The sequence below is a fragment of the Solea senegalensis genome, unplaced genomic scaffold (assembly GCF_019176455.1).
Source record: "Solea senegalensis isolate Sse05_10M unplaced genomic scaffold, IFAPA_SoseM_1 scf7180000013762, whole genome shotgun sequence".
Lineage (NCBI taxonomy): Eukaryota > Metazoa > Chordata > Actinopteri > Pleuronectiformes > Soleidae > Solea > Solea senegalensis.
The window spans coordinates 123,478-137,119 of record NW_025320889.1 but is presented as its reverse complement, the minus strand read 5'-3'; the positions used below and the strand labels follow the sequence as shown (position 1 = coordinate 137,119).

Below are 13,642 nucleotides of genomic sequence, written 5' to 3'. Positions count from 1 at the left end.
TCACAGAGCTTTCATTTAGTGGAGCTCTGCAAAAAAAAAATAGCACATGACAGAGGTGATAAAACAGAAGATCAGATGGAGAGAGAGGTGGCACTGGATCAGGATCACACACACACTTTAGACTTAGATGACTTCAAGAAACTGAGAGGACAAAATGAGAATATCAAGTCGTGCTGGTAGCCTACGTCTCACTTGATTATAACACGAGTAAACATTTTACACAAAGTCAACTTTCATAAATGATGCTCCCATCAACACAAAGATATGTGATGATATGAGTGGACACCAGTGTGACTGAGTCTTTTACACCTTTTTAAATGTGGAGCTAAACATAGTGTCCAGTATTTCAGTGGCTGAACTTCAAACTTCAACTCAATTCCAAATACTAATGGTACACACTCCCCACATTGGGCCACCACGGGAACCACAGTCAAACCCACTTGGGTTTCGGGATCCTCAGCTTGACTATGCGCCCCACAGTGGATGTCCATGGTACTGAAACACTGTCTTTCTTAGAAATACACGTCACGCTAAATAATTAGGTCCTAATGAGATGATCACCTGAAAGAAATCCTGTTTAGTGGAGGAAAAGTATGAATGCTAAACATGTGAATGGAATCAATCATCTCACCTAAAGAGTTGAAAGGAAAGGGTTTAAGTGAAGAAAAGAAGGGTTCTATTTTGACAAAGATTTGTAGTAGAAGAGGACGGATGATTATCTGCTGGTGCTACAGCTATGTCACAATGTCAGACCGCACTGAAAACCTCCGCAGTGTCATTTAGATTTAGATTTGTGGTCACAAGCCAATAAAATTAGGATGTAGGATGGGAATGTTGGTGCCAGGAGTGACATAACGTCAGTCAGCAGGATTGTGAAAGACTAATGTACACGACTATGCCAGGACTGCATTAAAGTGTTGTTTTAAAATGAACCAAATATAATATAACTTTTCTTCAAGGACTGAATTAAAAGAACGGTATCTTTTCTTTTTTTGGTGGTTTTCACCAGTAAACCACAAAATCCATCTATAAATGCCAGTCGCCTGTCCGCATGTTTATCACATAACTGTCCAACGAGTCGCTCGGCAGGCTTCAAACATTTTTTGCAATAGAATGTTTAATTAAGACAACAGCGTTCCTCACTAAATTGATGTCATTGGTTAAACCTGTGTTTTAAAAACTGTATTTTTTGTAAAAGTTGAACCCATGTGACATCAGGATTTATCTTCTACCGCTTTATCCTCCACATGAAAGCTGGCGTCACACCCTGGACAGGTCGCCAGTCTGCCAGCATTGACACTATGCCGTCAATTTAGAGTGTCCAATTTGCCTAATCCCCAAATCTGCATGTTTTTGGACTGTGGGAGGAAACCAGAGGACCTGGAGAAAACCCACGCACCACTCCATGAAACCTGGTGTAAGAGGCCATAGTAAAGCCCCAGTCCAGAATAAACGTGGGGTTAAAGCAGCCTATGATAGATTATACCCCAGGTATATTATGGCGTATGTATGAATTAGTCTAGGCCAGACTATACCCATCTTGTATTTACACAAGAATTACTTTATTGTTTTATTGGGGTTTCAGCTGTGTCATGCAAGGTAAGTGAAAAAGCTAACAGATTTAAATGTTGAAAATAGACCACAACCCTGAACACAGATAAAATACAGATTATTCCAGGGTAAATACATGTTCCTGTTCCCGTTTATAAATATTAGTGAGTGAATATACTGTGTAAATGCAATCAAAAGTCTGACCTAGGCCAGAATATACCTCTATACCTCCAGGTATAGTTTGGCCAAGGACAGTTTATTCCTCAAGTATAATCTAGCATAGGCCGCTTTAATCCCAGGTTTACTCTGGACTGGGGGGTATACTATGGCCTGTTACACTGGGTCTTCTTACTGCAAAGGCAAAGGCAAGAGTGCTAACCATTACACCAACCTTGTGGCCTCTCAAGTCACATCATTCCATTCAAATTCAAGGAATCACAGACGGCCATAGAGTCATATTTTGAATTAGCAAGGCCACTCTTACAGAGAAATCAATAAACAGCCTGGACACTCAAGATGTGCTTTCATGCTGAGCAAAGACATTCCTCGTGGAAAGCACCTGATGATCTAGAAAGGATATATATATACATATATATGTATATATATATATACATATATTTATATATATGTATGTATATGTATATATATATATATGTATGTACTGTATATGTATAGCTATGTGTATATATATCTATGGAGAACTGCTTTGGAAAAGTCCTCAGACACACAACAAACCACATGGTAAACATGGTGGATCAAAGATTCACGACCAGAAACCTTGAAAGGGTTTTTCTCAAGATTTTTTAAACTTGTGGAAACAAAGAGCAAAGTGCTTGGACTGAGCAATAAGGCCACAAATGTCCTTTTAAGAAAACCAAAATGCATCAGATCAATAATGTAGTGATAAATACTGCAGTGGCAGGAGCAGGAGGAGAGAGCAAAACACCTAGAAGTACAACAGCACAACAGAAGTAAGTGTAAGAAAATAATCAACAGAGAGAAGAGACCGGGGAGTACAGAGATTAAATACGCCAGGGAGGGCCGGGATAATTCAACAAGAAGTAAAACGAACTAAAACAAGACATGAGCAAGGCTGCACAATCAAACCACAAGAAAAGAACACACAGGAAGAACAAAGAAAAAACATACACAATAATGAAAGTCAAAATAGGAACTATATGTCCAAATCACCTGAAGAAACCCCGGGGGGGTCAAGCAATGACGCTGCAGTTTAGTGGATGATATCAGGAGAAGGATTTACCAGTCACACACTGTCAGACACAAACTGAGTGTGTGGACTCATGGAGGAAAAAGCCCGGAGGTCAAACTACAGCAGAAAAAGTGTAAGGGTGGCGTTTCAGTCAGCCTGGAGAGATAAAGATGAGCTAAACTCTCTGTGCAGCAGGATTGGCTCTCAGCCTACTCCTATTTCCTGCCTACAGCAGGGGTCTGCAACCTTTAGAAAGAAAAGAGCTAAAGAAAATCAAGATAATATGACATGGAAAGTTTTCTTTTATTTAAAACACTTTTATTTATCACCTCAAACTCTTAATAAGAAAATGATTCAAAGCTACAAGGAACCCCTGGCCTACAGTACAGTATAATGCCTCCCACTGCTCCCCCATGTTAGAGCTCAGTGATGTTTTAATCCATTATATACAGAGGCTATAAGAATGTGCACTATAGTGTGTCTTATCTCCCTTTTTTTCAGCTCAATAACTGTATAAACACACCTAAAATCTAATCGTATGGGATTTGTGAAATTTGGAACTACGTCACAGTTTCAAAGTTCAGTTCAAACGCTTGTTTTGCTTTCCTTAAATAACACATTTCTTTCTTTTGTGTTCCTTCTTCAGATTTGTTTTTTCCGCGTCCCCCTTGATCGTCTTTTTCATACTTTCCTGTCGGGCATGAGGTAAAACCTGTCACATACCTGTTAACTGTGCTGTTGTGTTGTCTTTTTCTATGAAAATACAAACATGGATCTGATACCGCCTCCGCTCCCATTTATTTATTTATTTATGTGGAATTGTAAATTGTTTTGGCTTGAAAATAAAAAAAGATTAGCGCCCGTAAAGTTCAAGTAAGTTAAAGTAACTATTTTTTCCCCTCATTTTCTGCGTTATTTTGAAAGTAATCCTGGGAGTGTGACTATATCTCGTTCAGCGGGTTTCACAATAGTGCCCGAGGACACGAGTGATATGGCTGGACCGGCTACACCTGACCTTCCCTTGCAGTCGCCCGTCAAGCTTTTCAGGTTTTTTGAAATTGTGGTGGTTTGAGTTGGGCTCACACTTCCCCTGTCACAGCTTCGGCACAAGCAGACCTGGAATGCGTCCAGAGACGAGCAGGGAGACAAATAAGAGTTAATAGCACTGAAGTATGTACAATTTTAGGATCTAGATTTTCTTTGCAGGTAATGTGGGAGGTGAGTCGCTTGATATGTTTATTTAATTGCAATTTGATTGTCTCGTGTATTTGTTTATCTCTTTGTTTGGTCTGATAGCTTTTGGTAGCAGGTTGGGTTTGAATGAATGAAACCTTTCTTTTGAAACATGTAAACAGTCTCGTGATCAATTACTCGCTTACTAAATAAAACCTCAACCATTTTGACAGTCGATTAAACACACGATTTCTCATTGTTTCAGCTTCTTAAATGTGAATATTTTCTTCATTTCTTTGCTCCGTATAACAAAGAAATCATTAAAAGTTAATCATTTTGGTTTGTAAACAAAAACAAGACATTCGAGAACGTCATCATCTCCAGGTTTGACAAACACTGATCAAACGATTAGTCTTCATACGATTAGTACGTTATTTGCAGCTCTGATTTGATAGGATCCAGGAAGTCCATATGGAAGTCTCCACAAATAGAGGTTGTTTTGTGGACTTTTGTGGACTTTAATACCTCCACAATCCAAATAAATGGTCTTTGGGTGCGTTAGTTAATCATGTAATTAATTATGATAAGTCTGTGGGTTCTAACAGTACTTTTACTTTGTTCCTGTTCAATAGCAACGGCTGATGAAAACATAAATCCAGTCGCCATGAAACTATCTGGTCAACTCCTGGGACTGTGCACACATGGACTTTTTGTGTCCATTTGTCTCATCATGTTGATCTCTTATGTAACTGACATGTCAGTGATGGTGAAAGGTAAAGTGTGTGTGTGTGTGTGTGTGTATCTTTTAATAATTGATTATAATATATTACATTATAATAATAATGAATCTAATATTTGAGGAACAGAGGTGGAAAGTAATGATGTACATTTTCTCGCGTTACTGTATTTGAGCAGGGTTTTTTTATTTGTAATTTGTAATTTTACTTAAGTATGTTTTTAATTAAAAGCAATTCATGTGAGATTTGTGTCCCCTTGTCCTTTTATGCATGACACAAGAAAGAACCCCAAACTTGATAAAAAGGTAACTAAACAACTTTTACTAAGTTTTAAACAAGCGACTTTTTTACTTTAACTTGTGTACATTTTACTTTTATTACTTTCTGTAGTCTTTCTACCTTTGCTGAGGTCCAAATTAACATGAATTAAACTATAATAATACAAAATACAAGATTATGTTGGAATCGTCATCAGGTGTCAGACATAGACAAAAAGAGAAGACCAGCCAGTGTGTGTGTGTGTGTGTGTGTGTGTGTGTGTGTGTTCCTGTGAATTAAATTGGATTATTTATTGTGATCACTTAAAGCACAATTAATACAGCACTGACATTACATTATTCTTGTTTTTCACTTGTCAATCACAGCAAGGAGGATGCGTCAGAGGCAGGAGGAGAGGAGGCAGCAGATTAACAAAACATGCAACTCTAACAAACAGAGATTTTTTGAGGAACCAAATCCTGACTTGCTGAACCACTTACTCGTGGACGATGCACACTGTCTCATCTACTGTTACGTCCCCAAGGTGATACACACACACACACACACACACACACACTGCCTCGAATAAGATCAGTTGCCTAAAAGGTGGGGTGGAGGATTATTTTCTGGAGCATTAATTTCTGTTTTGATTAAAATTCTCTTCACACCCTGAAATCGGTGTGTACATTTTTCAAACACTTTACTGGTGAAGTCCAGGCTCACGGCACCACATCATGGCTGTTGACCCTGAGTCTTGTTTCTTTCTACAGGTGGCGTGTTCCAACTTGAAGAAAATCATGGTTACACTGAAAACCGGTCCACCATATGGCGACCCCAGTTTATTAACTACCACGGTCCACGACTCCGAAAATCTCACTTTCCTAAAGGACCTCCCAAAACATGAGATCACGGTAAGTCCATTCACTGACCTCACGGCTGTGTCCCCTTAGCTATAAGTCAGTCATATTGTTTTCTTTAATTTGTAATTTAACTTTTACTTAAGTATGTTTTTATGGAAGTGCCTTACTACATTTTAAATCACATCTGCTACAGAGTAAATAAATGTTGGCCTGAATATATATAATTTATTTACCGGAAACTTTGTCATTGAATGACCTGGACAGTTGAGAGATGAGGAGAGGTAATGATGAGGACAGGTGAAGGACAAGGACAGGTGAAAGATGAGGAGAAGTGAATGATGGAGACAGGTAAATGATATGGACAGGTGAGAGATGAGGACAGGTGAATGACAAGGACAGGTGAACAGAAGGACAGCTGAGAGGTGAGGACAGGACAAGGAGGACAGGTGAAAGATGAGGACAGGTGCAAAGACAGGTGAACGAAAGACAGGTGAATGACAAAGACAGGTGAATGGACAGCTGAGAGATGAGGAGAGGTATTGATGAGGACAGGTGAAGGACAAGGACAGGTGAAAGATGAGGACAGGTGAATGACAAAGACAGGTGAACGACAAAGACAGGTGAATGACCAGGACAGCTGAGAGATGAGGAGAGGTAATGATGAGGACAGGTGAGAGATGAGGACAGGTGAATGACAAGGACAGGTGAATGACCAGGACAGCTGAGAGATGAGGACAGGTGAAGGACGAGGACAGGTGAAGGACAAGGACAGGTGAAAGATGAGGACAGGTGAATGACAAAGACAGGTGAACAAAGACAGGTGAATGACAAAGACAGGTGAATGACCAGGACAGCTGAGAGATGAGGAGAGGTATTGATGAGGACAGGTGAAGGACAAGGACAGGTGAAAGATGAGGACAGGTGAATGACAAAGACAGGTGAACGACAAAGACAGGTGAATGACCAGGACAGCTGAGAGATGAGGAGAGGTAATGATGAGGACAGGTGAGAGATGAGGACAGGTGACAGGACAGCTGAGAGATGAGGACAGGTGAAGGACGAGGACAGGTGAAGGACAAGGACAGGTGAAAGATGAGGACAGGTGAATGACAAAGACAGGTGAACAAAGACAGGTGAATGACAAAGACAGGTGAATGACCAGGACAGCTGAGAGATGAGGAGAGGTATTGATGAGGACAGGTGAAGGACAAGGACAGGTGAAAGATGAGGACAGGTGAATGACAAAGACAGGTGAACGACAAAGACAGGTGAATGACCAGGACAGCTGAGAGATGAGGAGAGGTAATGATGAGGACAGGTGAAGGACAAGGACTGGTGAAGGACAAGGACAGGTGAATAACAAAGACAGGTGAATGACAAGGACAGGTGAATGACGAGGACAGTTGAAAGATGAGGACAGGTGAACGACAAAGACAGGTGAATGACAAGGACAGGTGAGAGATGAGGACAGGTGAACGACAAAGACAGGTGAATGACAAGGACAGGTGAGAGATGAGGACAGGTGAACGACAAAGACAGGTGAATGACGAGGACAGGTGAAAACAAGGACAGGTGAATGACAAGGCTAATTAAGACCTATTATTACTCCATGGCGTTGAACACAGGTCGAGCTGGATTCCCATTGTTTGTTTGTTTTTGCTTTTATGTGTTTTAATTTGCTCTGTACGTTTTAAGTGTTTTATGATTTTATGCTTTCTATTCTTACTGATATTATTTAATTCTGTACAGCAGTTTGGTCAACCAATAAATCTGAGTTGAGTCATGTGTTCTCTTTCGTTGACGACAGGCAAAGCTAAAGCACTACACCAAGTTCCTTTTTGTCCGGGACCCGTTTGTCCGCCTCATCTCTGCCTACAGAAACAAGATTGAAGTACCTCAGAGGTACTTTTATGAGCGGTACAGCCGAAATATTCTGCGCCTCTATGGCAACCAACCTAATCCACCCGCGGACTTTAATCTGGCACGTGCATCAAAGCTGAAGGTCTCGTTTGACAACTTTATTCAATACCTGCTGGACCCACAGACCAAGGGAAAGTCTGATGATGAACACTGGAAACAGATGAACAAAGTGTGTTTCCCCTGCCACATACAGTAAGATCATGTTTGTCAGCCTAGCTCTCTTCTTTGTAAAAATGTCATTTTCGTAAATAATCCTCTCTGGTTCATATGAAGTGTTTGAAAGGTTGCGTTTTCATTCATAACAAAATGTTTGTTCGCAATGTGGGACATGCAGCGACGCAAGTTAAACGTATAATATTTGTTATTGGCTTGAGTTGGTTTGTCCAAGTCTGGGGCGTCAGAGGGCCAGATGAGGTCAAAAAAGAAAACTTTTGATTCTGGGACACTAAAACTAATGAAAAACTCAACTAAAACTAAGCACTTACAACACATGAAAACAAATAAAAACTAGCAAACCTGCTCTAAAAACTAATTTAATAAACAAAAATCCAAAACTAATAACCTTGGATGAGGTTTGACTTAAATGCACTTAATTGTCACTTCCACCACTTGGTTGAGTGCTTTTTATTATTTTATACTTCTCAGATATGATTTCATTGGACACCAGGAGGACATGAACGAGGATTCTGAAGATCTGCTGGAAATGTTAAAGCTGAGGAATGAAATTCGTGTGCCCCAGTCCCCTGTGATCCGGACTAGCTATGAGTCTTTGGTGCAGTGGTACACGACGCTGCCTCTGAATACCAGGAGGAAACTGTACAATCGCTACGAGATGGACTTTGAGCTCTTTGGCTACAGTCGGCCGGATGGACTGTTGGAAAGTTAAAACAAGGTCGTCGGTTCATCTCAGGGGACAACTCGTGTGTTTGTAAGCTTGATTTTATGATGTTTCAACTAAAAATGTTCACGTGTCTCTTCAGTCTGCAAACCTCTGCAGAATGTTGTTTAAATTACGGGTTAATCCACTAACGGCCAATCTGTTCAGGCTGCTTTTCATCTTAAATAAAAGATTTGATTTGATATGTGAGGGTAAATGTGTAGTTTTAATCTAAGGTTTAATAATTAACCCTTCGTGTTCACGTGGCACAGATCTGTGCTGCAACTCCTTATATGGACATCCTGGAGAGTGTGTGTGTGTTTATCGGTCACATATTTTTCATTCATTTCATATCGCATTTTAAGTAGCAAAAAGTAGCAACAATTGTGCACAAGCCACAAAATATAAAATTTTTCTTCTCTTTACGTTCATAAAAACGAGCCAAGTGAACTTTGAACTGTGGCTTATTTTCCAAATTTCATAAATTCCATACAATCTTAAACATTTTGAGTACTTTTTGCTCAGGTGTGTTTATATATATCTAGTATAGTATATAAACAAAGATACAAGACGCTCTATATTGCACATTTGTAATATATACTGTACGTTTTAACATAGACATGTAAAATGCTCTGTGTTCTAAGGGTTAAAAGAAGATCCACACGATGTCGTACTGAGAAAGAAGACACCAAGTCATTTCTCTTTGTATGTACAGTTGACATTTATAGAGCTAATACAAAACCACTGCGGTACTAATCATTTATAAAACTAAACAACAACAACAACAACAACAACAACAACATAAATAGTTCAGAATTCTGATCAATAAAAAATATCCTCCCTCCTCCTGACGTCAGAGCTGAGGCCAAGGCAGAGAGTAACAAGGATGAATGGATGGATGAATGAATGAATGAATGATCCATCGACGGAAGTTCATTCACAGACAAATTAACCAAAGCTGAACATTATTTAAGGGATAGTTTGGAGTCAGTGTCGTGTTTGGTCGGGCTTATAGTAAATATAAAACAATGAACAAATTCTTAGTGATTAGATACTTGTTTTCTGTGTATCCCTGTGTATGAAAAACAACAGAAAAATCCCACTGTTGAACAGTAAGGAAACAGGAACTTTGAGTGGCCTGTTCTTTATTAATGGCTGTTTAATTGTCTCATTATGGTTTAAACGCAGCTGACTGAATTACAAACCATACGTGATTGAACGAACAAAGTATTCGGGCTCTTCCTTCCAAGATCATTACAATATTGTAAAAAATACTAGATATAAACATAAAACATCATCCCTGCATACATCCAAACACAGAGGAGAACTTTGGATGAATTACTAATGTTTTCTGGCTGGATCACAACAATGACTGACTGTTACCAACACACACAGACACACACAGACACACTAAACTTGGCTCCTGGTCGACAGACACGTTTGAGCCACTGCTTCATACTCATTTCTGCTTTCTGACAACAGAAGCTACGGCGCCCCAGACACGACATCACGCTGTAAGTGATAATAATGAGATCAATGTTGTTTCTCCAGCTCTTTTTTTTGTGTGGTGAAAATGAAGTTGTAGATTGTTGTCTGAATCACTATGATTCAAAATACTCAACAACAATCCAATGTTTTTTTTTTAAATGTTACTGATTGCGGACGTTCGCATCTGTGAAATACCTTTCTAGCTTTATTTGAGTGTCACAGTTTTCTTTTTGCTTCACCAGCTGTCCAAGGTGCTGAGGGGAATGATAAACCCACAGTTATACTTATATATGTCATGTCTGGGTCTGCGTGAGAAACAGAAAAGTTTTAATGTATCTCAATCTGTGTCGGCACATTCTACCTACTGAGCAGACGTGGATGAGGATACAGTTGCAAAAAAAAAAAGTTGTATGACAACAATCACGCTACACAAGAACGTCCAAATATGGGTGAGTCTTAAGTTGTGTTTCCACCACAGGAACTACGGGCCCTCAATGGGAGTTCACAGTAAATATTGTACTTTCTGAAAATGTTTTAGGAGCATTTGGGTGGTTTTGGAGGTACACAGTGGTTGCTGTGGCTCGCATTATTGCCTCACAGCAGTTAGGTCACTGGTTTGTATCCTGCTTCGACTGAGGGCCTTTGTTTTCACAGATGGCGTTGAATATCGCGGACCCGTTTCACCATCGGGTGTCGGTACAAGTCTGGACGCATTCCTACCAAAGAAGAAGAGAACAATGCTACAGCTCCCTCGGACACGGCCGCTTCACAGATTAGAGATTTAAGACTAGGGTTTAGATCTTCTGTGGTCAGCTGGAGGGGACTGGACTCTGTTTGAGCTAAGTTGAAGACTTATGAGGGTTCTTCAGTCTGCTATTGTGCAGGTGTTGGACTTCCCTGTTGTTGCTCTGTGTGTGTCAATGTTGATCCTTTTAGGAAGAAAGCTCAACACGGCATTGTTCAATTTAACCCTTGAGACGGGTTTCAGCCTCAGAGGCTCAATATCTGGGGGACTGAGGAAGCCGCCTTTCGCCCTGTGTCAGCTGGGATTGGCTCCAAGCCCCCACGGCCGTCATGTGAACGACAAAGTGGTAGAAAATGAATGAACGATTAATCACCTGAACAGCTTATAAAATCTCCTTTCATCATAATCCCAGCAGTTCGGGTGTTTTTAATATGCGTTGCCACTGGATCTCATTTCTTTGCTGCCGATGTGAATCTACTTCATGTTCAACTGTTGTTGTCATTTGTCCCAACACAGTTAAATAACTGTTACTTTCATCACTTAATGAGAACATAAGGGTTCTGTGTCACAGATTAGCTGCACACAGCAGCACTGTTGTGCTGTTCTCGGACTCTTTCCTCCATAAATGAAGAATATTTTGAGTCAAATTTCTGGTAAACAATAGCGATATGATTAATCGATTAATAATCGATTACTAAATTCATCGACAACTAATTTGATAATGGATTTATCAGTTTGAACAAGATTTCCGATTGTTTAAGAATATTTTCTTCATTTCTTTGCTCTGGATAACAAAGAAATCATCAGAAGACATTTGAGAACCTCATCATTTCCAGGTTTGGCAAACGTTTGACGAGGTTTTCTGATATTATATGGACCAAACGATTAATCGAGAAAATAATCGACAGATTAATCGATTATGAAAATAATCGTTAGTTGCAGCTCTGGATATGACGGACGTTGTGTGTATAGTGTTTTGCATTACTGCCACCTGGTGGATTGAGATGTAACAGCTCGCTGTGGCCCAGGGACGTTCACACGCCATCATAGAACTTCAGGTCAGTATCCCATGATCTCTGACTGTGGTGGAAAAACAAGCAAACAATGTCCTGCAGGAGCCCTTTAGTCCCTTTTAAAGAAGTTCCTGGGACTTAAAAAGTTCCAGATACTTTTAGTGGAAATGCGGTTTTATAGTGAAAGGAATGTTGTTATGTTCTGAGTGCAAGTAAGGTGTGTGTGTGTGTGTGTGTTTTTATCAACACATTTATATTTGATCATTAACATGGTCAACTGGTTGAAATCAGAAACGCGGTGTTGCTTCCAGTTGCAGATATTTGGGGATGCTTCCAGAGCAACAGTGTGTGTGTGTGTGTGTGTGTGTGTGTGTGTGTGTGTGTGTGTGTGTGTGTGTGTGTGTGTGTGTGTGTGTGTGTGTATATGTGTGTGTGTCATGGGATCTGGAGCTGCAGTTCCTCCTCCTCCTCGTCCACGTCACTGGTGAGACTGTCTGGGTTTTCAGGACTGAAACGAGTCGATCGCATCTTCCCAAACAACCCTGGACTCTGCTGCTGCCGCCGCAGTCTGATGGAGAGATAGAGGACAGGGAGGGGGGGAAATAATCTTAAGGTCAGGGGGTTAAACTAAAATGTACTGGGGGCTAATGAGTATCTCCAACAGGTTTGAAAAAACAGAACAAAACAAAACAGTTCTGTAGGGGTGAGAAATATGAGCTTAAAAAATAACAATATTCATGGAGATATTTCAGGTAATGAGTGTTCATTTTAATACTGATCAATACGTACTTTATGATTAAAAAGATATTATAATCCATACATTACAAAAACAGACATAAAATGAATGAATGAATGAAAATGACACGTGTAATAAACAAAAAACAATGATAATGTTGAATGTAAATCCATAAAATGATGTGATAAATCACTGACCTGATGGGGAATCACTGCCCTGCGTGTTTTAGATGACACAAGACACAAGTTCTGGCTTTTTCCAGTAAATAATATATTTTGTTGAACAAATAACTAACACCAGAGAGAGAAATGAACAAACTATAGGGATTTTTTTATGATTAGACAAATATCAGTTTGTTAATATTAATCATTCATATTCAAGCCTTTTGAAAGTCATTTGTGTCCCACAGGGTTCAGTTCTTGGACCATTGCTGTTCATTTTGTATATTAATGACACAACTATGTTTTGTAGAGGGGTTCATTTTCATTCAAATTCTGGATACAGTACAGAGAGAATTGTAGACAATAAAACAGTAGTTAGTTTCTAATAAATGATCTTTTTGTAAAGAAAATGCATTGCATTTGGATATCATGCATCAAAACAAATTTAGAATTGATGAAACAGAAAAAGCTCTAATTGAATTAATGAATCAGAAATCACTGATTGCAATATACCATTCACTAGTTGCAACATAAATGATTTTCTGTGTAGAAGTTTGAGGAAACACAAAATAACCCAAATACAAACCCTATATTCTTATTCTTAAGTATATAATATGCAAGGGGTGGGCCACATGAAATCAATTGGGGCATTGTTGATTAATGTGTGCCTATATAGTAAATATTCTATGTATGCAATTATTCATACAAAAGTGTAAACTACATCCATAACCAGAACACACCATATTTATGTCAGTCTCTGAAGCTGTTACCATGCCAACACACCTGTCACTCCTCCCACAATGCCAAGCAACAACAGGGCTCCCCGTTACTATGGTGACCTGTGAGTTGGAGCTCAGCAATTGGTCGTTGGGAGCAACGAGCGTGTAGAGAATATGTACTGGGAGGGGCAAAG

At 39.7% G+C, this 13,642-nt stretch overlaps 2 protein-coding genes across 3 annotated transcripts in view; one reads left to right on the top strand and one right to left on the bottom strand.

Moving 5' to 3' along the window:
- The first annotated feature begins 4,643 nt into the window (after nucleotides 1-4,643).
- On the top strand, nucleotides 4,644-8,595 carry LOC122760582 (carbohydrate sulfotransferase 12-like). Its single transcript, XM_044015695.1, has 5 exons — nucleotides 4,644-4,707; nucleotides 5,316-5,473; nucleotides 5,700-5,840; nucleotides 7,597-7,901; nucleotides 8,355-8,595. Exons 1-5 carry the CDS (start codon nucleotides 4,665-4,667, stop codon nucleotides 8,593-8,595), a joined length of 888 nt encoding a protein of 295 aa, XP_043871630.1. The 5' UTR covers nucleotides 4,644-4,664.
- Nucleotides 8,596-12,245: 3,650 nt separating this feature from the next.
- ccdc102a (coiled-coil domain containing 102A) overlaps nucleotides 12,246-13,642 on the bottom strand; it is a 40,383-nt gene continuing 38,986 nt past the window's right edge. Inside the window, exon 10 of one of the 2 annotated variants that reach the window (XM_044015702.1) lies at nucleotides 12,246-12,400. In XM_044015702.1, coding sequence (XP_043871637.1) covers nucleotides 12,268-12,400 — 133 coding nt within the window. In that variant the 3' untranslated portion in view covers nucleotides 12,246-12,267. The remainder of the gene's footprint in view (nucleotides 12,401-13,642) is intronic. The other variant, XM_044015703.1, reaches the window with a different exon arrangement.